At 47.7% G+C, this 22,330-nt stretch overlaps 1 protein-coding gene across 3 annotated transcripts in view; it reads left to right on the top strand.

Annotated features, from left to right (window-relative positions):
- Nucleotides 1-2,531: 2,531 nt before the first annotated feature.
- Nucleotides 2,532-22,330, top strand: part of MOCOS (molybdenum cofactor sulfurase) — a 59,649-nt gene continuing 39,850 nt past the window's right edge. For all 3 annotated transcript variants that reach the window (XR_004429197.1, XM_033177948.1, XM_033177947.1), the window contains exons 1-6: nt 2,532-2,783; nt 11,427-11,516; nt 14,859-14,925; nt 15,824-16,465; nt 19,246-19,322; nt 21,196-21,395. Coding sequence is in view for 2 of the 3 variants with exons in the window: in XM_033177948.1 (XP_033033839.1) it covers nt 2,642-2,783; nt 11,427-11,516; nt 14,859-14,925; nt 15,824-16,465; nt 19,246-19,322; nt 21,196-21,395 (1,218 nt within the window). In the remaining variant the exon portion in view is untranslated. The remainder of the gene's footprint in view (nt 2,784-11,426; nt 11,517-14,858; nt 14,926-15,823; nt 16,466-19,245; nt 19,323-21,195; nt 21,396-22,330) is intronic.

Raw genomic sequence — 22,330 nt, 5'->3', positions numbered from 1 at the left:
ATCCTGTACCTGCATCCTGAACCAGTGCTGCCTGGGCATTCAGCCCACATTGCCTTGTGGCTAGTGTAGGTTCATTTTCCTACTCAGCTGTAGGCACTATCTTCACATCCACCCTCCCAAGCACACAGTGCCCTGGATGGACATAGCTAACTGCTTTAAAGTATTGCTTGATTAACGATAACTCAGTGATTTTTAATAACCTTCAGGAGTTCTGCACTGACTTGGCCTTTTCCAGTCCATCACTAGGCAAGCTTGTCTGAAGCAGCACCCCTGTGGACGCATGGTTTGTTAGTTGGCCACAGAACTCCTTGAAGAGAGGTGCTCCTTACATTCCCAGGGAAATGACCTAGGCCCTTCCTCCTCAGAGTGCCATTCATGAATGAGGCATCAGCATCACCTGGGCTACTTAGAAACACAGACCCTCAAACTTAAAGAGTCAGAACCTGCCTTTGAATAGGCTCTCTAGGGGATTCATGCAAATGCATGCCTGGAAACCCTGGCCTAGGGAAGACTGTCACTGGGAAGCAGGGCTTTAAAAGGAGGGGCGAGAAGTGACACACTGAACAGCTGCTGGATCAACCCCACCCCTCTCTCAACTTAGATGGGGAAACTGAGGCCCTGGAAACTACAGAGGCTCACACCAGAGAGTTAGCAAAACACACTTCCCTGCCTGGGCTCTGGAGGCTGACTTCTCAGCTGCTAGCTTGTCTTCTAGCTGTGTGTGCTTGTGCAAGTTATTCTGCCTCTCTCTGCCTCAACTTCCCCATCTGTAAGAGCAACCTCCTAGATCTGCATATTTGATTATTGAACGACCAGGACAGGTAAGAGTGTACACAGTGCAGTGCTTGGCACACAGTGAGGCCCTGTATGTAGCTCTTGTTATTAGCGCTGCCCAAAGCCACATTCGCAGAAGACAGTCCAGCATCCAAAGTGCCTGCTTGAAGCATGGCCAGAAGGCAAGCAGATGGTGGGGTAGGCAGTGATGTCAATGAGCAAAAGCCTGCATCCATCCATCAGTACATTCACTCCTCCTCGAACAACTATGGATGTTTGTCAAGTAAGGTCCTGACCATTCAGCAGTGAGGGAGAGAGCTGGGGTGGTCAGTGGGCAGAGGCCACTGAGGAATACGGGTACCTGGGCATGGACTCTAGCCCTGCAGTCCACAGACCCCGGTTCTCCGGCCAGGGGAAAATGAGCTCTTAGTGACGGGTCTTTCTCTGGCCTGGTATCAGGGGCCTGGGCCAGAGAGCCAGGGCTGTGTGCTGCCTTCCCATGGCTCTCATGCTGGGTACCAGTACGCATCATGCATCAGCAAGGATCCTAGGGCATCTGCGGCCCATACCCTGGGTGACAGCTGGCCTGGATGCAGCACAGGTTGAGCTCTTGGGGCATAGGCCTTCTTCCCACCTCGTCCCCATGCTGTATGCCTCCAGGGCCTGTGGGCCGCCTGTACCTGATCGCCTGCCTTGGGTTCTCCACCGAGCCTGCCTCTGAGTTATCTCCCGTGAGTCCCCAGCACCTGCCTCCCATCTGCAGCGGGTTCCGCACTGTCCACCACCCATGACATTCGACTCCCCACGAGGCACCTCGTCTGGGCGTGCAGTACCTGTTTTGCTTCCACCCCATTCCCAGTAGCGGGTTCCGCACCTGGGATCACACGTGAGATTCCCCCCACCCCACAACCGCATGCCTGGGCTTTACTTCTGCACCTGCCGCCCCACCCTTGCATCCCGCTCCGCACTTCCGGCGCATAAGGTTTGACCAGGCCCTCCCAATTGAAGCACCTGTTCTCCAAGACAGAGACGCTGTGTCTCCGTTGCTCTGGGTGCAGGCCCGAGTAGGGATGGGAGGAGGTGCTCTTATTCCACTCCCTGTCCGGGACAGGGGCAGCTTTTCCTAGGGCATTCTAGCCTCAGTAGAGAGGGCCGGCTACACCCACGTGCAGGAAGTGCGGGGCGGGATGCACGGGTGGGGAGGCAGGGAGGCGGGCCCAGTGCGCGGTTGGGAGGTTGGGAGGGAGGGGAAGCTCAGCTCACGGGGATTCCAGTTGCTGTGCCGCCTGCAGGGAAAGCCCCCTAGCCTCCCGGTTCCGACGGTGTGCAGCCACTGAGAATTCATTAGCTTCGTGGATCCCTGATCTTTTCCCTTTTCTACCCTTTGCTCAGCCGCATTCTCACAAACTGCAAGCACGCGCCCCGCTGGGTAGCAGCAACCCGAGAACGCCCCCTCCCCCCGCCCCCGCAAGACGCCGGTACCTGCTTGAGAGGGTGAGGGTCCCGGGACCCCTGCGAGGAGGAGGGTCGTGGGGTTCCAGGATGCCAAGCAGGAAAGATCACCTCGTTGCTTCTTCCACCAGCCTCTCCGCGGGACATAGCTAAACTTGAACTTAGCATTCCAAGGGTCTGGAAACATCTTCGTGGGACCCATCGAGAGGTTGCTTAAAGACTGGCACCCGCTCCCGTGGCCAGGTGGGAAAAGGGCGGGCCAGCAGTGAAAGTCCGGCCGGGGCGCCACACCTAGGCCGTGGATTCCGAGAGGCTGCAGGCTGGCGGCCCGGGAGGCGCGGCAGGGGCGGAGTCGCCGGGGGCAGGCTTCGCGCACTTCCCGGGCCGGGTCAGCCTGGATGGACGAACCCGAGCCATGGCCAGCGCGGCGGCGGAGTCAGGGCAGGAGCTGCCGGCCTTCGCGGGGTCCCGGGACCCGAGCGCACCGCGGCTAGCCTACGGCTACGGCCCAGGCAGCCTGCGCGAGCTGCGGGCGCGCGAGTTCGGCCGCCTGGCAGGTGAGGCGGGCGGGCGGGCAGGCGTGGGGGACACGAGGTTTCTGGAACCGACGTGGACGGATCTTTTGCTGCTAGTGAGAGCGGCGCTACCTAATTTGTCAAGTAATGTCCTGGCCATTCAGCAGTGAGGGAGAGAGCTGGAGTGGTCAGTGGGCAGAGACCACTGGGGCATTTTGAATAAATTGGGGCGCATTTTTAATCAAAACTCCAGGAGGGACGTGTCCATGCGTCCGCTTCGTAGACATGGCTCCCTGAGGTCCCACCTGCAGCCCCAAGGCTTCTTGCTACTCTTACTCTTCAGACTTTCCAGTGGGCAGGACTAATCCAGCCCTCTTCCCCTTTTCCCGCCCTCAGCGAGCAGGGCTTAGGATGGTCCTTGCCCTCTCTTGTGGGAGACCCCTCACTCTAAAGGGCCTGCTGAGGCCAGGGTTGCAAAAGACAGCATATCCAGCGGCCGTGACCCTTCGGATGTCCGCCCGGGGTAGGAGCGGTGCGTGGGCCGCCAGCGCCCGGGCTGGGACAGCACCTCTGCCGGCGCGCCAGGTTGGGACCCAGAGGCCAAGGCCTTCTGGTAGGGGCCTCCCAAGGCTGCACTCTGCAGACTCCTCTGGGATAGCCCGTATTCAGCTTTGATTTTCGAAACCTCATTTTCCTCACTTTTGCAGCTTCAGAACAATCCCTCTGAACTCCAGTTGGCTGGAGGACTAGAAGAATTAGCAAACAGTGCAATTTCACCTTTAAGAACAGGGCGAGGCTGTGAATTAGATAAGAAGACCAAGATCACATCGTGCCTTTCCTCAGAGCAGAACAGGCTGATGAAATTGCAAATCAAGCTCCATCTGGCCTTGGCTGACCCGGCCCTCTGCTGCCCGGGCCCAAGTTAGTGACTCATCCCTGTGACAGGGACTTTGGGTGCAGGGCTTCATCAAGCCCCAGAGCCGCATACCGGACAGTCAGGGAGGGTCTGCAGGTGAAGTGGGCACGTCGTGGCACAGGGCACCGGGGTTTGAGTGCATCTGCTCTGTCGCAATGAACAACTGGTAACTACTCCCCTTCTCAGGGCAGAACAGCAACAATGACTTAGGTTTCACTACTCGGGTAGCTGATTTCAGCGCTCTGGGTCACTTCCTAGTGTTGTGGAGGGTAACTGTGTTTTCCCTTTGGGGGCTGTGAGAACTGTGGTCTCCTCCTGTGTGTCTCCTCTGGCTTCCTAAGTAGGGAGAGTCAGGAGGGAGACAGGGGTGCCTTCTGCCAGCCTCTGTCTATTCACTCCTCATCCTTCCCTGTTGCAGGGTCACCTGCTGGAGACAGCTCCTCACCCTTCTTTTGTATTCTGTCTCTCTCATCTGTTAATTATGGAAATTTCCTACCACTCAGAAATAGACAGAGACTATGAATGCCCACAGGTGCTGGGGAGGGAGGCTCTCCATTCTTTGAAGCAGCTCTTAAAGGCTACCTGAGTAATTATGTCAGCACCACACCTCCTTAATCCCCTAAATCTCCTCCAGCTGTGATCTCTCACGCCTACTATTGGCCAACCTCTCCCCTCAATGCTACCCTGGGAAAGTAGAGCTATATTCTTGTCCCCTGGTTTCACTCCTGTTCCTCAAAGAACACTATTCCCCTCAAATGCAAAATTGGGATGTGTCAGCCAGGCTGGCCCTCAGAACTCCTTTACCGCTTACTGTATTTCTGGTAGTGTTGTGGGCATCTTTTATTTAATGCAAGTTCCCCATATTTCCTCTACATTATGATTAAAGTGGACATTTGTGCACTAACCTGATGCCCCTCCCACTGCTGGGAGTCTTGGAACATGTCCACTTGTTTTTCTCCTAGAAATAAGCCAGAGGGCAGGAAAAAACAAACCAAAATAATATAATCTCTTCCTCGTTCCTCCTCTCCCCTCATGAAGTTTTTCTGCCAGTTTGAGAATTTCTCTGGTTAAGTGGTAGCTCAGAATAATTAAATGCTTAAGCTTTAAGGGCTGAAATGTGTTACCTAGTGATTTGGATGGGAACTTCCTTGCCTTTGTGAAGGGAGTATATTGAATATACAGATGTGTGTCAAGAGTCTCTGGAAGCCTTCGTGCTGAACGATGACTACTCATCATGCAGGAATGAGAACTGGACAAGGATGACCTAGAGCTGACTCTGGAATTCTCTTTCCTGCAGAAGATCTTTTTTAACTTTGGGGTCATTCACCTGTTTCTAATAGCAGCTACACCTGTGTCCTGAGTATTGGACTAGGTGCTGCCATATACCAGCTCATTTAACATTTGTCCCATCTGCAGATGAAGGAACAGGGGCCCAGAGTGGCTAGTGGTGGAGCCAGGATTCAACTCTGGGTTGATTGACTTGGATTCTGTACCATTAATCCCTATGCTGCCTGACTTTCTCCTAACATCACATGTATGACTGATCTAACACAGCTTTTGCACCCTTTTGTTTTTCCTGCAAAATTAACTGTTGGACCAAAAGCCAAAGCAGCTTTTTCTCCAATAGCTACTTGGCCCTGCAGAAGACTGTGGCACAGTGTGAGACGCTCCCCAGCAGCTTCCAGGTCTCACCTGTGGCCTTGATGCCTAGGTGAACAAAGCCGTTCTTTTAGTTTGGTACCTTTGTATTTCTGAATCTTTAATAAAAGATTCAGAACATTGTTTTAAAAGTATCTTTTTGGACTAGGTCATACATCTGATATGGTTTCACTCTGTGTCCCCACCTAAATCTCATGTCTAATTACAATTCCCAGTGTTGGGCGAGGGACCTGGTAGGAGGTGATTGGATCAAGGGGGTGGATTTCCCCGTTGCAGTTCTCGTGAGAGTGAGTTCTTACAAGATCAGGTTGTTTAAAGTGTGTAGCACAAACTGGGTATGGTGGCTTAAGCCTGTAATCCTAGCACTTGGGAGGCTGAGGTGGGCCGATCACTTGAGCCCAGGAGTTCAAGAACAGCCTGGGCAACATGGTGAAACCCCGTCTCTACAAAACATACAAAAATTAGGCAGGCTCATGCCTAAAGTCCCAGCTACTGAGGAGGCTGAGGTGGGAGAATTGCTTGAACCTGGGAAGTCAAAGCTGCAGTGAGCTGAGATTGCGCCACTGCACTTCAGCCTGGGCAACACAGTGAAATACTGTCTCAATAAAAGAAAAAAACCAAACAAACAAATTTTCTTTAGCCAGGTGCAGAGGCTCATAACTGTAATCCCAGCACTTTGGGAGGCCAGCCTGGCCAACATGGCAAAACCTTGTCTCTACTAAAAGTATAAAAAATTAGCCCGGTATGGTGGCACATACCTGTAATCCCAGCTATTTGGGAGGCTGAACCCAGGAGGTGGAGGTTGCAGTGAGCCGACATTGAGCCCCTGCACTGTAGCCTGGGTGACAGAGCAAGACCCCCTCTCTCTCAAAAAAAAAAAAAAAAAGAAAAAGAAAAAAAAGTGTGTAGCACCTCCCCCTTCACAAGTGCTTTCTCTCCCCCCTTTTCTCTCCCCCACCCTTTCTCTCTCTCTCTCTCTCTCTCTATGTATGTGTGTGTATATATATATATATATCTCCTGTCACCATATTAAGATGTGCTTGCGGCCGGGCGCAGTGGCTCAAGCCTGTAATCCCAGCACTTTGGGAGGCTGAGACGGGCGGATCACGAGGTCAGGAGATCGAGACCATCCTGGCTAACATGGTGAAACCCCGTCTCTACTAAAAAAAAAATACAAAAAACTAGCCGGGCGAGGTGGCGGGCGCCTGTAGTCCCAGCTACTCGGGAGGCTGAGGCAGGAGAATGGCGTAAACCCGGGAGGCGGAGCTTGCAGTGAGCTGAGATCCGGCCACTGCACTCCAGCCTGGGCGGCAGAGCGAGACTCCGTCTCAAAAAAAAAAAAAAAAAAAGATGTGCTTGCTTTGCCTTCCATCAAGATTGTAAAGTTTCCTGAGGCCTCCCTAGCCATGCCTCCTATACAGCCTGTGCAACTGTGAGTCAATTAAACCTCTTTTCTTTATAAACTACCCAGTCTCAGGTAGTTCTTTATAGCAATGTGAGAATGGACTGATACAACATTTAATGGTATCAGATTCAAAAGTTGCCAAAGGAAGGTGAAGAATCACCAGGGAGCCTGCCTCTCACTTTAGCTGCAGCCACTGTGGCCACCTCAGAGTCAACTGCTGTCACTCATGTCTTGTGTATCTTTCCAGTGGTTGTCTATATTTATGTGTGCATGTGCGCACTTTTTGAGACAGGGACTTGCTCTGTCACCCAGGCTGGAATGCAGTGGCATGATTATAGCTCACTGCCACCTTGACCTCTTGGTCTTAAGCTATCCTCTTGCCTCAGCCTCCCAAGTAGCTGGGACTACAGGTGTGCACCACCATGCCTGGATATATATTTCTATAGAGAAGGGGTCTCGGCCGGGCGCGGTGGCTCAAGCCTGTAATCCCAGCACTTTGGGAGGCCGAGACGGGCGGATCACGAGGTCAGGAGATCGAGACCATCCTGGCTAACACGGTGAAACCCCGTCTCTACTAAAAATACAAAAAACTAGCCGGGCGAGGTGGCGGGCGCCTGTAGTCCCAGCTACTCAGGAGGCTGAGGCAGGAGAATGGCGTGAAACCGGGAGGCGGAGCTTGCAGTGAGCTGAGATCCGGCCACTGCACTCCAGCCCGGGCGACAGAGCAAGACTCCGTCTCAAAAAAAAAAAAAAAAAAAAAAAAAAAAAAGAGAAGGGGTCTCACTATGTTGCTTATTCTGGTCTCAAATTCCTGGCCTCAAGCAATCCTCCTGCCTCAGCCTCCTGAAATCCTGGGATTATAGATGTGAGTCACTGTATCCAGCCCTTACACTTTTTTTTTTTTAAAACAAAAGTGAGCCGTATGTCTCAACACCTGACATAGTTTGTGTTTAAGGTCTTTCTCTGCCATTATCATACTAGCTTCTATTTTGTTCATTGCTATGTCCCCAGCACTTAGAACAATGCCTGGCATATAGTAGGTGCTCAATAAATATTTCTTGAATGCAAACACAATAAACTAGGAATGAAAGAAAAATTAACCAACTGATAAAGGTCATCTTCAAAACCCCCCACAGCTAACATCATACTTTGTGGTGAAAGACTGAAAACTTTCATCCTGAGTTTGGAACAAAACAAAGGTGCCTGTTCTCACCACTTCTATTCAACACTGTACTGGAGGCTCTAGCCAGGGCAATTAGGCAAGAAAACAAAATAGAAGGGTTCCACATTGGAAAGAAGTAAAACTATCTCTACTTGCCAATAATGTAATTTTGTATATAAAAAATTTCAAGGAATCCACACACAAAACTATTGGAATTTAAAAACAAATTTAGGCCGGGCGCGGTGGCTCAAGCCTGTAATCCCAGCACTTTGGGAGGCCGAGACGGGCGGATCACGAGGTCAGGAGATCGAGACCATCCTGGCTAATACGGTGAAACCCCGTCTCTGCTAAAAATACAAAAACTAGCCGGGCGAGGTGGCGGGCGCCTGTAGTCCCAGCTACTCGGGAGGCTGAGGCAGGAGAATGGCGGAAACCCAGGAGGCGGAGCTTGCAGTGAGCTGAGATCTGGCCACTGCACTCCAGTCCGGACGACAGAGCGAGACTCCGCCTCAAAAAAAAAAAAATAAAAATAAAAATAAAAAATAAAAACAAATTTAGCCAAGTGGTAGGATATAAGATCAATATGCAAACATCAGTTCAATTTCTATACATTGGCAATAAATACTATAAAAATGAAGTTAGAGAAACAGTTCCTAAGGCATCAAAAATAATAAAATACACAAAAAATGTATCAAAAGAAGTATGACATACACTGAAAATTGTAAAACATCATTGAAAGAAATTAAAGAAGACCTAAATAAATGGAAACATATCCTGTATTGATGGGTTGGAAGACTTAATATTGTTAACATGGCAATAATCCCCAAATTGATATATAGATTCAATGAAATTCCTATCAAAATCCCAGCTGGCTTTTAAGTTGACAAGCTGATTTTAAAATTTACATGGAAATACAAGTGACTTAGAATAGCCAAAGCAATCATTTTATTTTATTTTATTTTTTGAGTCAGGGTCTCTGTCATAAAGACTGGAGTGCAGTGGTGCAATCTCAGCTCATTGCAATCTCCACCTCCCAGGCTCAAGTGATTCTCCTGCCTCAGCCTCCTGAGTAGCTGGGATTACAGGCGCACATCATTACTGCCTGGCTAATTTTTGTATTTGTAGTAGAGATGGGGTTTCACCATGTTGGCCACGCTGGTCTTGAACTCCTGACCTCAAATGGTCCACTCGCCTCGGCTTCCCAAAGTGCTGGGATTACAGGTGTGTGCCACTGCACATGACCTCAAAGCAATCTTGAAGATCAAAGTTGGAGGAATCACACTTCCCAGTTTCAAAACTTACTATAAAGTTACAGAATAAAGACAGTGTAATATTGGCATAAGTATACACATATAGACCAATGAAATAGAATTTTAATTCAATAAACCCATATGTCTATGGTCAATTGATTTTCAACATATTCCAAGACTATTCAATGAGGGAAATAATAACTTCTTCAATAAGTGATATTGGGACAACTGGATATTGACATGCAAAACAATGAACTTGGATCCCTACCTCATACTGCATTCAAAAATTAACTCAGTGGATCAAAGATCTAAATATGAAACAGCTAAAAGTATAATATTCTTAGAGTAATGTAAGCATAAATCACTAGGACCTTGTTGGATTAGACAATAATTTATGACACCAAAAATGCAACAACAAAAATAGACAAATTGAATTTTATCAAAGTTAAAAAGAACTTGTATGTTTCAATGAACACCATCAAGAAAGTGAAAGGATAACCCACCAAATGAGAGAAAATACATCCACATAAAAACTTGTACACATGGCCGGGTGCGGTGGCTCAGGCCTGTAATCCCAGCACTTTGGGAGGCCGAGATGGGCGGATCACAAGGTCAGGAGATCGAGACCATCCTGGTGAACACAGTGAAACCCCGTCTGTACTAAAAATACAAAAAACTAGCTGGGCGAGGTGGCGGGCGCCTGTAGTCCCAGCTACTTGGGAGGCTGAGGCAGGAGAATGGCGGGAACCTGGGAGGCAGAGCTTGCAGTGAGCTGAGATCTGGCCACTGCACTCCAGCCTGGGTGACAGAGCAAGACTCCGCCTCAAAAAAAAAAAAAAAAAAACTTGTACACCAATATTCATAGCAGCAATCATTTATAATACACAAAACTGGAAACAACCCAAATATTCCTCAGTAGATGAATGGATACATAAAATGTGGTATATTCATACAATGGAAAACTATTCTGCCATTAAAGGAAGTTCTGATGCATGCTACAATGTGGATGTACCTTGAAAACATTGTGCTAAGTCAAAGAAGTCAGACACTAAAGGCCACATATTGTATGGTTCCTTTTACATGAAATGTTCAGAATAGGCAAATCTAGAGAAGCAGAAAGTAGATTAGTGGTTATCAAGGGCTGGGGTTGGAGGCACTGGGGAGTGATTGGTAATTATACGGGATTTCTTTTGGGGATGAATGAAAATATTCTAAAATTAATGGTATTTATGTAATTTTATGAATATGTTAAAAACCACTGAATTGTATACTTTAAGAGGGTGAATTTTATGTTATGTCTCAATTAAGCTTTGATAACCCATTCTACACAAAACATTTGATAAGTGAATGAATGAATCTCTTCATATTATATGTGCTTAAAAGTGTATCTCAGAGTTTGTTTCATGTCAGTACTTATTAGATAGTGTACAATGTTTATTTTAAAAGTGGATCGATGGACATTTAAGTTGTTTCTAACCTTTCGCTATTGCAGGCAATAGTTCATTGAATATCCTGATATTCAGGTCATTCCACAAAAGTGTGGGTATTTGTAAGATGAATTCCTGCAAGAGGAATTGCTAGGTCAAAGGATGTGTACATTTTAAAGCGTGAACTGATGTTGCTAAATTGCTGAGCATAAAAAAAGTATGCCTGTGTACCCTCCTACCAGCTGTGTACCAGTGAGCTTGTTTTGCCGCAGCTCCGTTCACACATTGAGGGATCCAACCACTGATCTCTGCCAATCTGATCAGTAAACCACAGTATCTCATTTTCATCTAAATTTGCATTTCTCTCTGAGAGAGGCTGGAAGGATCGTTTGCATTCCTTGTATTCTTGGAAGCTCTCACAGCTGCATTAGGGTTGAGGGGTGCAGAGCAGTGTGGGAAAGTAGGATCAGGGCTCTCCCTTCAGGGAATCCTCCCAGAACCTCCAGAACAGGTTGTGAGTCACAATGTGAAACAGCTTTGCCGCCATTCATCACCAATGTCTGCTGGGCACCTTCTCTGTGAGGGATGCTGTTCCAGGTTCACAAAAGAGTGAAGAGAGCTGATTAATCAGGAGGGCTCTCTCAGGGCTTGAAAGGTCCTTCAGCATTAGAAGCGCAGTCCTTCCACTGCTCATGCCTACACTTGGATTAAGAGGCACATATCAAGAGGCACTGGGCTCAAGTCAGTGGCCTGGTGTTACGTTGACACGCATTAGATGGCATCGGTTGGGCTTATACAAACAAGATTCAGGTAAAAGGACTGAAATACCCATGAAAAACAACCTGCAGGTTTATTTTTTCTTTCAGGAACTGTCTACCTTGACCATGCAGGTGCCACCTTGTTCTCCCAGAGCCAGCTCGAAAGCTTCACTAATGATCTCATGGAAAACACTTACGGTAATGAAAAACGCCTGAAACGGGTTTTAGTCAACTACATGCAGCTGATATACCTATGCATATTAAATGTTGCATTAATAGACCGGGACTGTTCTGACCACAAAAAGCTGAATAAGCCCCATGTAAGATAGGGGCCAGGCAAGCACCCTGGGTCATTCTGTACTGTAAATGTGTGGCTCGGATGGAGGGAGCTGGCTCAGGGACAGACACACAGGTTACTACCAGAAGAAGGGGCCAGTGTTAGGAAGGGCACAGAGATTCAAAGGTGCTGTGTTTGATGGTGGTGAGTGACCCTGTACAGTGCAGAGAGTAGGGCAGCAGAAGGGATGTTAATTCAGTCATTCACCCTATAAATGCTCATTGAGCCACTATGATGTGTGCGGCACAGTGCTATAATGGGAACAAAATAAACAAATCCCTTTTTTCTTGGACACTGCGATATAGTCCTGGAAGACAAGACCTTAAGTGAACTCCAAGTAAATGTGATTACCAACTGTGTGAAGGACTATGGACAACAGGTGCCTAGTTCCAGGCCAGCCTGTATCTGTAGTGACAGTGGGGTTGGCTTGTGTATGTCAGGGAAAGTTTCCTTCAGAGTGGAGTGGATGAGGAGGATGAGCCAGAATTCACTCAGACAAGATGGGAGAAGTGCGAGCAGGCAGGGTAACAGCCTGAGCCAAGATCCTGTAGTGGTTTCAGGAACCAGTCCAGGAACGTGGAGGGAGGAGAGAGGGAGAGGTCCGAATGGGGAGGGAGGGAGAAGAAGCCAGTGCAGGGCGTTGTGGATGCTTGATCTTTGTTCTAGGAGCAGTGATTTTGTCATCAGTGGCATTTATTAGCAGCCCAACATGATCCTCACATGCTTTGGAAAGGGAATTTGAAATCATAGTGGCAGTAACAATTGTAATATTTGTGATGAGAATAGCGATAAATAACGTTTATCAGGTACTCGCTATGAGCTTTCTCTTTTCAGCCTCACAGCAACCCAAGAAGCATAGGTTCTGGTATCACTCCTGTTTTACAGGTGAAGAAATGGGGCCCCAGAGAGGGCAAGTAACTAGTCTGAGGCTTCACAGGAAGGACTGGAGCTTGGGGGAGCTAGAAGCTGGGTTTCCAGGTAGTTTAGCCCCAGAGCCCAAGCCGTTAGCCTCCACCAGAGTGCCTTGATTCAGGATACTTCTGTTACGCCACATTAAGGGGCTTGTATCTTGGCTCTATGCAGCCAGATATTTAAATCTGGGGAACAGTCTTCTGGGAAGGTGCCAAGGAGGAATTTATCTTGATTTTAATCTGCAATTTGCAAAGGGACTTGTAATTCTCCTTCTTTGACCTTTGCAAGAGCCATAACCGTGGGAAAGCCTGAGAGATAGCAGGGATGAGATTGCAGGTGGTCCTAATGATGCAGCGCTAAACCCAAGCAGAGGAAAGATAATTAGGATAATTACCAGGTCCCACAGGTTACTAGCAATGTGGAAACGGAACATGTGATAACTGCAGTGGCCAGAAATCCAGTGCAATCTTTCAGTGTATCTTGAAGGAAAAAATAAATCTAAAACAAAAGGGCAAAGTCTGCGTTAATGAGCACATGTAGCTCCTGAGAAATGCTGGTGCCTGGCCTGATAGGTCAGGCCTTACCAAGGCCTGTCTGGGGGCTAAGTTTGAGGGAGGTCATGATACTCTAGGACACACTTGGTGAGGACACCGGGAAGGCAGCAAAACTAGAAGTTAAAAGGAAGACTGAAATTGGGAGGAGCGCTTTCATCCTTGAGAGTGGGTGGCTAAGGGCAGCACAGTGGCCCCCTTCACATATTTGGAGGCTGGGCCAATTATTTCTGCAGGAATGGTATCAGTAGTGGTGGTGGGATCTGCAGGGCAATAGGTGGGGACTTAGATTAAGCGGTGTTCATGGCTCTGCTTCATGCTTGGAGAAAAGGGCTGCCTCCTGAGGCTGTATACTACGTTCTCTGGAGTTAAAACAGAGCCACTGCCACCTGTCTGGAACATGTAGAAGAGCCTCTTGCACTGGCCTGCTTCTGAGCTGACTTCCAGCTCTAAAATACTCTTCCCGATCACATTTGGTTTTACTAGTGAGGAGAGATTTTTTTTTTAACCGTATCATAAAATTTACCAGCTGGGTACAGTGTCTCAGGCCTATAATCCCAGTGCTTTGGGAGGCCAAGGTAGGAGGATTGCTTGAGCCCAGGAGTTTAAGACAAGCCGGAGCAACATAGCAAGAGCCTATCTTTACAAAAAACCCAAATTTACAATATCAGCCAGGTGTGGTGGCACATGCCTGTGGTGTTAGCTATTCAGGAGGCTGAGGCAGGAGGAGCCCTTGAGTCCAGGAATTCAAGGTTATAGTGAGCTATGATCATGCCACTGTACTCCAGCCTGAGTGATAGAGTAAGATTCTGTCTCTCTAAAAAAAGCAAGCAAACAAACAAAAAATCTATTTCAGGCGTATTGACCTAGTGATGCAATCATCACTATAAATCAGTTAGATGTGTTCATTCCCCCAAAAAGATCCTTCATGCCCATTACAGATAATCCTTGTTGCTGCCCTCAGCCCCAGGCAATTGCTAATCGACTTTGTGTATCTCTCTATCTCTCTACAATTCTTTTGCTGGACATTTAATGTAAATTGATTCATGCATCTTGTATATTCTTGTGTCTGGAGTATTTCATTTACCATGCTTTTGAAGTTCTTTCATGACATAGCCAGTAGTTTGTTCCTTTTTATTGGCAAATAACTTCCCTGGCTGGGCGCAGTGGCTCATGCCTATAATCCTAGCACTTGGGGAGGCTGAGGCAGGAAGACTGCTTGAACCCAAGAGTTCAAGACCAGCCTGGGCAACATAGTGAGACCTCATCTCTACAAAAAGTAATTTTAAAAAGTTAGCCGGGTGTAGTGGTGCACACCTGCAGTCACAGTTACTCAGGAGGCTGAGATGGGAGGATTGCTTGAGCCCAGGAGTTTGAAGCTGCAGTGGCCTATGGTCATGCCACCACACTCCATCCTGGGTGACAGAGCAAGACAGCAAAAAACCAAATCACTTTTATTTTATGGATGTAGCATATTTTGTTTATCTGTTCACCCGTTGATGGACATTTACATTGTTTCCAGAATTTGACTTTCTGAATAAAGCTATGAACATTCACGTGCAAGTCTGTATGGACATAAGTTTTCATTTTTGAGGAGTAGAAATCTAGAAGTGGAATTGTGGGGTGATATGGTAGTTTTATGTTGAGCTTTTTGAGAAACTGAGGGAGTGGGTTTGGAAGGAACACAAAAGAAGAGACCCTAAGTAGTGACTTGGTGGCCTTGTCTTTGTAACCTGCCAGGTAATCCTCACAGCCAGAACATCAGCAGCAAGCTCACCTATGACACTGTGGAGCAGGTGCGCTACAGGTAAGCATCAGGGACACCTGCCGAACTGGGCATACCTAGGCAGACAGACTTCCTTCCTAAGACTTGCCTGCATCCCACAAAGGTTCTGAATTGGTTTCAGGAGGATCACAGTTGGCTAAAAGGCAATGCATGCACGTTGAGAAACATCAGAGTCAGAGCTCAGACAGGCAGGGGTGAGGAGATGCAATGTGGGGCAGGTGAGAGGCACAGGTAGATGCACACAGCTGTTCTGTGTGGCTCCAGAGACTCTGTAGTGCCAGAGTGACAGGAAGTAACCCAGGATCGTAGGTCTTGTTTTCAGAAAGAAGAAAAGTACTATTTCTCTGGTTTTCCTTTTCATAAGAAGTTTTATTAGGCATCTTGTTTTCTTCCTGTCTTTTTCCCCCTTTTTCCCCCTTTTCTTACTAGTATTTGTATGTTAAACAGCTCTCTATACTTTCTACATGTAACAGTATCTGGCAAATAATTTCCAGGTGGTACTTAAAATTATTAACACAATTTCGAGTTATTTCAAATTTGAAAGTGGTACTGTTTTGCTATTAGGGTTGCCAAAATTAAAAGCAATGTAAGCAGGTTGATTACTACTTAAACCTTGTTATGTTAGAGCTGCGTAGAAAGCACCAAGGAGAGAGGGTAGTATCAACTCTGATTAAGTTTATCGTGGATTTTCGTCATATCAAATTGGAGATATCCAGTGATATTTGGGAGGTAAGAGGATTTCGCCAACTGGAACTCGTTCCCACGGCTTCCATTGCCCCCGCTCTAATTTCACAGCTGTGGCAAAGCCTATCTATCCATTAAGGCAGAGATGTCATAGTTAATAGAAACAAAACAGCCTGCAAACATTCAGCGCTGGGGCTGAGATCCAGGGGTTGCAGGGATGTTGTGCTTCTTCCAGAATCCTGGCGCACTTCCACACCACTGCGGAGGACTACACTGTGATCTTCACTTCTGGGAGCACGGCTGCTCTCAAACTGGTGGCAGAGGCCTTTCCATGGGTGTCCCAGGGCCCAGAGAGCAGTGGGAGTCAGTTCTGTTACCTCACCGACAGCCACACTTCTGTAGTGGGCATGAGGAACGTGACCATGGCCATAAATGTCACGTCCACCCCGGTCAGGCCAGAGGACCTGTGGTCTGTAGAGGAACGTGGTGCTTCGGTCAGCGACCCAGACTGCCAACTGCCGCATCTCTTCTGCTACCCAGCTCAGAGTAACTTTTCTGGAGTCAGATACCCCCTGTCCTGGATAGAAGAGGTCAAGTCTGGGCGGTTGCACCCTGTGAGCACGCCTGGGAAGTGGTTTGTGCTGCTCGACGCAGCCTCGTATGTGAGCACCTCGCCTTTGGACCTGTCAGCTCACCAGGCCGACTTTGTCCCCATCTCCTTCTATAAGATCTTCGGGTTCCCTACGGGCCTGGGTGCTCTGCTGGTCCATAATCGTGCAGCTCCTCTACTGAGGAAGACCTACTTTGGAGGAGGCACAGCCTCTGCCTACCTAGCAGGAGAAGACTTCTACATCCCGAGGCCATCAGTGGCTCAAAGGTAACCTTGCCACAGGGGAGGGGCCAGAGGAGTTCAGCAAGGTGGGGGCTGGTCTGTTTCTCCTGGAGGATTATGCAAGAGGTGGGTCTGGCTTTGGGGGTCAGCAGAATTCAGGTTACTGGCAGGGACAGGCTGATGGCAGGGCTCAGATCTGGGAGGCAGAGGTTGACTGGAAGTGACACAGGTGGTTCAGTGAATTCTGCCCTCATTTGAGAGACTTCTCCAGAGCTGTGAGAGGACCAGGGCCTGCAGATAAGAACTGCACACAGGAGAGGTGAAAAGCCTCCATGGTGTAAGGAGGGTGAGCTACCAGGCCTTTGCCCTCAGCACCGACAAGAGATTGCAGCAGTTGAAACAGTGGCTTTAAAAGGTGAACCCAGTGGCTTTAAAAGGTGGCACCGTTTGGAATAAGTCTGCCCACACATTGACAGCATAGCTGGTTCTCCAGCAGCTAGGATCAGCTTAGCCTGGCACCTAGTTAGCCGGAAGAATCAGTTAAAGCAGAGACCCCCAGACTTGTGAGGCAGTGTTAGCAGCAACCTCAGTGAGCCCCACTGTGAGTGTTACAGAGGGAGTCTGGGTACAGGCTGTCACTTGCCCTCAAATGCCAGAGGCCTCTGCCTGGGTTGTTGGCATATGCCTCATCCCCAGGCTGCAAGGGCAGGTGGTGTGAGTTATGCTCAGGAATCTTTCAGATGGTGACAGCTGGGACCTGTAAGGTCGAATGTGTCAAGGCTGAAAATGGTGGCTGACCCAGGGTTCTGCTGGATCAACAGTGGTGACACAGGGTTGGGTAGGCAACTAATCACCTACAGGATTCCGGAGAAGGCCTGGGACATAGATGGGAAGGGCTTTAGATCCCCGTGAACTCCACACAGACTCAAGGGTCCTGCATGTAGGGCCATGGCCTTGACAATAGAGTCAGCATTAGCTGTGTATGCCTGAGGCTGGACCACTGGGAAACGAGTCCCCGCTCCACTGCACACCAGCGAGGGGACGTATGACCTGTTCTCTGCACCTCATGTTTTTTCTGTAAAGTAGAAATGATAATATGGGGCCAGGTGTGGTGGCTCACGCCTGTAATCCCAGCACTTTGGGAGGCTGAGGTGGGTGGATCACGAGGTCAGGAGTTCAAGACCAGCCTGCCCAGCATGGTGAAACCCTGTCTCTACTAAAAACACAAAAATTAGCTGGGTGTGGTGATGGGTGCCTGTAATCCCAACTACTCAGGAGGTTGAGGCAGGAGAATTGCTTGAGTCCAGGAGGCAGAGGTTGCAGTGAGCCAAGATCATGCCCACTGCACTCTAGCCTGGGTGACAGAGCAAGACTCCATCTCAAAAAAAAAAAAAAAAAAAAAAAAAGAGAGAGAGAGAAATGATAATACTGTCCTTTTAGAGCTAACATAGGTGAAGTATCAGAATGGTGGGGATCAATGTTAGGAGGCTATTTGATGTCTCTTTTATTTAGGACTTGTCCATAGTTGGGGGGCTTCTAAAACAGGAACGCTCATGTAAAACCTTTTGACTCCAAGTGTGATAATTTACCATGTAACAGAACCAAATGAGAAAAGAATGACAGGCATAATATAATGTAACTTACAGGCAGAACAAAGCGACAATTCACATTTAATTTGGCCAATAAGGGCACCTGAAGGCCAAGAGAAGTGGGGCAGCTCACTGGGGGCCAGGGCATGGGTGGGCTGGGGGGATCAGACCTCTTTCCTTTGATTCAGGTAGATGACTTTACAACAGATGACACGCCAACATTCCCAGAAAGCTGAATATATTTATTTACCATTATAAGCCAATTTTTTTTCTTGTGAACTTAGGACCAGAACTCAAGATATTTAATACTCGACCTAAAGGTTTATTGAATGGGTACCTTGACTATGTTCTTAACTTTATGTATTTTATAACTCAGTGAAGTACATCCCTTGACAGAAACAAAAAACTCCTCTTTTAAGAAAGAATCTATTAAGTATTTGATCAATAAATAATTATCAATCAATTAATAACTGGCTAGTTTTAACAAAATTTTTTGTAGAGATGGGGTCTTGCTGTGTTGCACAGGCAGGTGGTTTCAAACTCTTGGCCTCAAGTGATCCTCCCACCCGGGCCTCCCAAAGTGTTGAGATAACAGGCATGAGCCACTGCACCTGGCCACCCTACAAAATTTAGAGCAGCCCAAGAAAACTGCAGAGTGGGTCAGGGCCAGAGGCAGCCGGACAGGTCTTGGTGTACAAAGTCCCCCCATCCTGAAGGGCAGAGCAATGTTTTATAAGACAGCAGAGGGAAGGTATTAATAGATTACAGCTCTATTAGTCCAATTTCACACTGCTATAAAGATACTACCCAAGACTGGGTAATTTACAAACAAAGGGGGTTTAATTGGCTCACAGTTCTGCATGGCTGGAGGGGCCTCAGGAAACTTACAATCATGGTGGAAGGGGAAGCGGGCACTTTCTTCACAAGGCAGCAGGAGAGACAGAGAAGAGCCCAGGGGAACTGCCATTTATAAAACCATCAGATCTCGTGAGAACTCTCTCACTATCACAAAATGAGAACAGCAAGGGGGAATCCACCCCCATGATCCAGTCACCTCCTACCAGGTCCATCCGTCAACACCTGGGGATTACAATTGGAGACGAGATTTGGGTGGAGACATAAAGCCAAATCATATCAACAGCTAAGCCTAAAATCTAAAGCTCATTATATACCACAGAATGCACATGGATTGTTTTGGCCACAGCTTGACCTATTCTCCTCACCCTGTGGTTATAGGTTTGAAGATGGCACCATCTCATTCCTTGATGTGATCGCGCTAAAACATGGATTTGACACCCTAGAACGCCTCACAGGTCAGTGGACGTTTCTATCCCAGTGGAATTTGCTTCTGTTGTTGTGTCCTTGAGGGAGCTCTGGCACAGGTGTGATTCAGGTGAAGGAGACAGAGTCTGTGGAAGTGACTGGCCTTCCGTGCAATTAAATTTGATTCCTAGTAACTTCAAAACCACTTCAGAGAGCAAGAGAATGAGGTGGGGTTTTTGGATTGCTTTCTGTTTTTTCAGCTGAAATAACATTTTAACAGGTAGAAGACATTCCAAATCAGGAGACTGATAGCTTCACAGAATGGGAAGAGCCTCCCTGGGTCCTGAGAATGGTTACAGATCCTGAGGCCTTTACCCGCTCTCGCCTTTCTGGGTCCTCCCCACTGCCCCACGGGGTAGCTCTGCCCATGAATGAGCTGATGCTCCAAGAGGTTAAACACGTTCCAGGCCAGGGAGCTGGAAACCAGGAGGGCCAGGATTTAACCCAGGTCATACTGATGCCTAACCATGGGCACCCAACCACTGTGTCTGCCAATGGTCTTCGCATGATTCCTGCTTTCTTTCCTGGCCATTGCTCTTTTGTCACAGTAATGGGACCCTTCAGTGCCTTAACGTTAGTCTTAGCCCAACACTAGGGGCAGACAGGATTCACGGGAAGAGAGGGTCGCCCTGATGGCAATGCAGGGAGGTGAGTGGGCATGATCTGGGACAATGGGAGGAGTCAGTGAAGACAGGAACTGAGTAGTGAGTACTTTCCAAGGAAAGATATTAACAGGGCCCCCAAACTGCAGTTGACAGGGTCTATCAGGACCAGGCACCTTGGAACGCAAAGGTTGACTGTACCAGTCCACAATATGGCAAACCCTGATTTTTTTTTCCTATGTAATTGTTCCTTTTTTAAAAAATAAAAATTGTGGTAAAAAATACATAATATAAAATTTACCATTTTAACTATTTTTAAGTGTACAACTCAGTCATAGTAAGTACATTCACAATGTCGTGCCACCATCACCACTATCTATTTCCAGAACTCTGTCATTCCAAACAGAAACTCTCTACCCATTAAAAAATAACTCCCTATTTCCTCCTCCCCCTCCAACCCTTGGAACTACTTTTTTTCTCTGTGGATTTGCTATTCTTGGTAACTCATCTAAGTAGAACCATACAACATTTGTCCTTTTGTGTCTAGCTTCACTTAGCACATTTCCAAGGTTCATTCACGTTGAAGCATGTATTCTTCATTGCTTTGTGTAGTTTTAAAATGATTTAAACATTAATACAAACAAACAGCAAAAACACATTTAGAGGAAAAAACATACATTTTGTGATCTGTTACCAAAGGGTCTAAATATCTAAATGTTTAAGTAACATTATATATAAAAAAGAGGATGACAAGAATGCCTATGGAAAAATTCTGTTGTTCAGTACTGAAGACCTAAATATTTGTCATAAGGGCAGTACCATCCACTATTGACACGCATTTAAAATTATTAATGTGAGGTCAAAGTTTGCTAGTTATAACAAACTTGTTTTCTTAAAAGTGAGTTAGTGGTGCCAGGCGTGGTGGCTCATGCCTGTAATCCCAGCACTTTGGGAGGCTGACGCAGGTGGATCACTTGAGCCCAGGAGCTGGAGACCAGCCTGGGCAACATGGTGAAACTCCATCTCTCCAAAAAATACAAAAATTAGTCAGGCATAATGTGAATGCCTGTAGTCCCAGCTACTTGGGAGGCTGAGGTGAGAGGATTACCTGAGCCCAGAAGGTTGAGGCTATAGTGAGCCGGGATCCAGCCTGGGTGACAGAGTGAGACCCTGTCTCAAAAAAAAAAAAAAAAAAAAAAAAAAAGAATGAGTGAATTTACGTAAAGGTCATGATTCTCTTGTGTTTCATGATTGATTTGAGGTGGAATGGAGAATATAAAGCAGCACACCTTCACCTTGGCTCAGTATACCTACGTGGCCCTGTCTTCTCTCCGGTACCCCAACGGAGCCGCTGTGGTGAGGATTTACAGCGATTCCGAGTTCAGCAGCCCCGAGGTTCAGGGTCCGATCATCAATTTTAATGTGCTGGATGACAAAGGGAACATCATTGGTTACTCCCAGGTAGGTTTTCTTTCCATCCTGCTGACCTTATTACAACTCGTCTGAGTTCCAGACGAGAGCAATGCAGTGTGACAAAGTCCATGCACTGTTGAAGAGGCCACACCTGGCCCTCAACCACATGCCTTTTCACCCTCATTCACCCTCGTTTTTCAGCCCTCTTTACTCAGCCAAAAGTGGTAACTTTCAAATGGGAAGAAAGAGGCCAGTTCTTCTGATGGCAGGGGGGGAACCACTGGGTCTTTGCTATAGTTGAATAAGCTGCTCACTTCACTTCCTGGTCCACTAAAATGTCCAGAGTTGCACTGAGCACTCAGGCATGGTGGTAGGTGGTTATCAGACGGGGTGTCACAGATGGACAACAGGAACCAAAGGTCATTCCCAGAGCAGCTCTGTGGGGAATGGATTCAATTGTTGGGTGTTTGGAAGATGGTGCTGGTTTTTCCTTGAAAGCACATCCGCATCAACATTTTTATTTATTTTTTTGAGATGGGGTCTCGCTCTATCACCCAGGCTGGAGTGCAATGGCATGATCTTGGCTTACTGCAACCTCCGCCTCTGAGGTTCAGGCAATTCTCATGCCTCAGCCTCCCAAGTAGCTGGGATTACAGGCACGCACCACCACACCTGGCTAACTTTTGTATTTTTAGTAGAGATGGGGTTTCACCATTTTGGCCAGGCTGGTCTCGAACTCCTGACCTCAAGTGATCCACCTGTGTTGGCATCCCAAAGTGCTGGGATTATAGGTGTGAGCCACTGTGCCCGGCCCACATGTTGTTTTTAACAAAGAAAAAAGGTTTATTTGGCTCATGGTTCTGTTGACGGAAGACTGGGCATTGGTGAACACCTTAGTTCGCTTCTACTCTTGGAGGAAGGCAAATGTGAACTGGTATGTGCCGCCAGATAGGAAGCAAGAGAGAGGGCAAGGGAGGTACCTG

This window comes from Trachypithecus francoisi, unplaced genomic scaffold, assembly GCF_009764315.1.
Source record: "Trachypithecus francoisi isolate TF-2019V2 unplaced genomic scaffold, Tfra_2.0 Lachesis_group19, whole genome shotgun sequence".
Classification (NCBI taxonomy): Eukaryota; Metazoa; Chordata; class Mammalia; order Primates; family Cercopithecidae; genus Trachypithecus; species Trachypithecus francoisi.
Note: the sequence above shows the minus strand (reverse complement) of the source record. Positions and strands in the feature narration are given on the sequence as shown.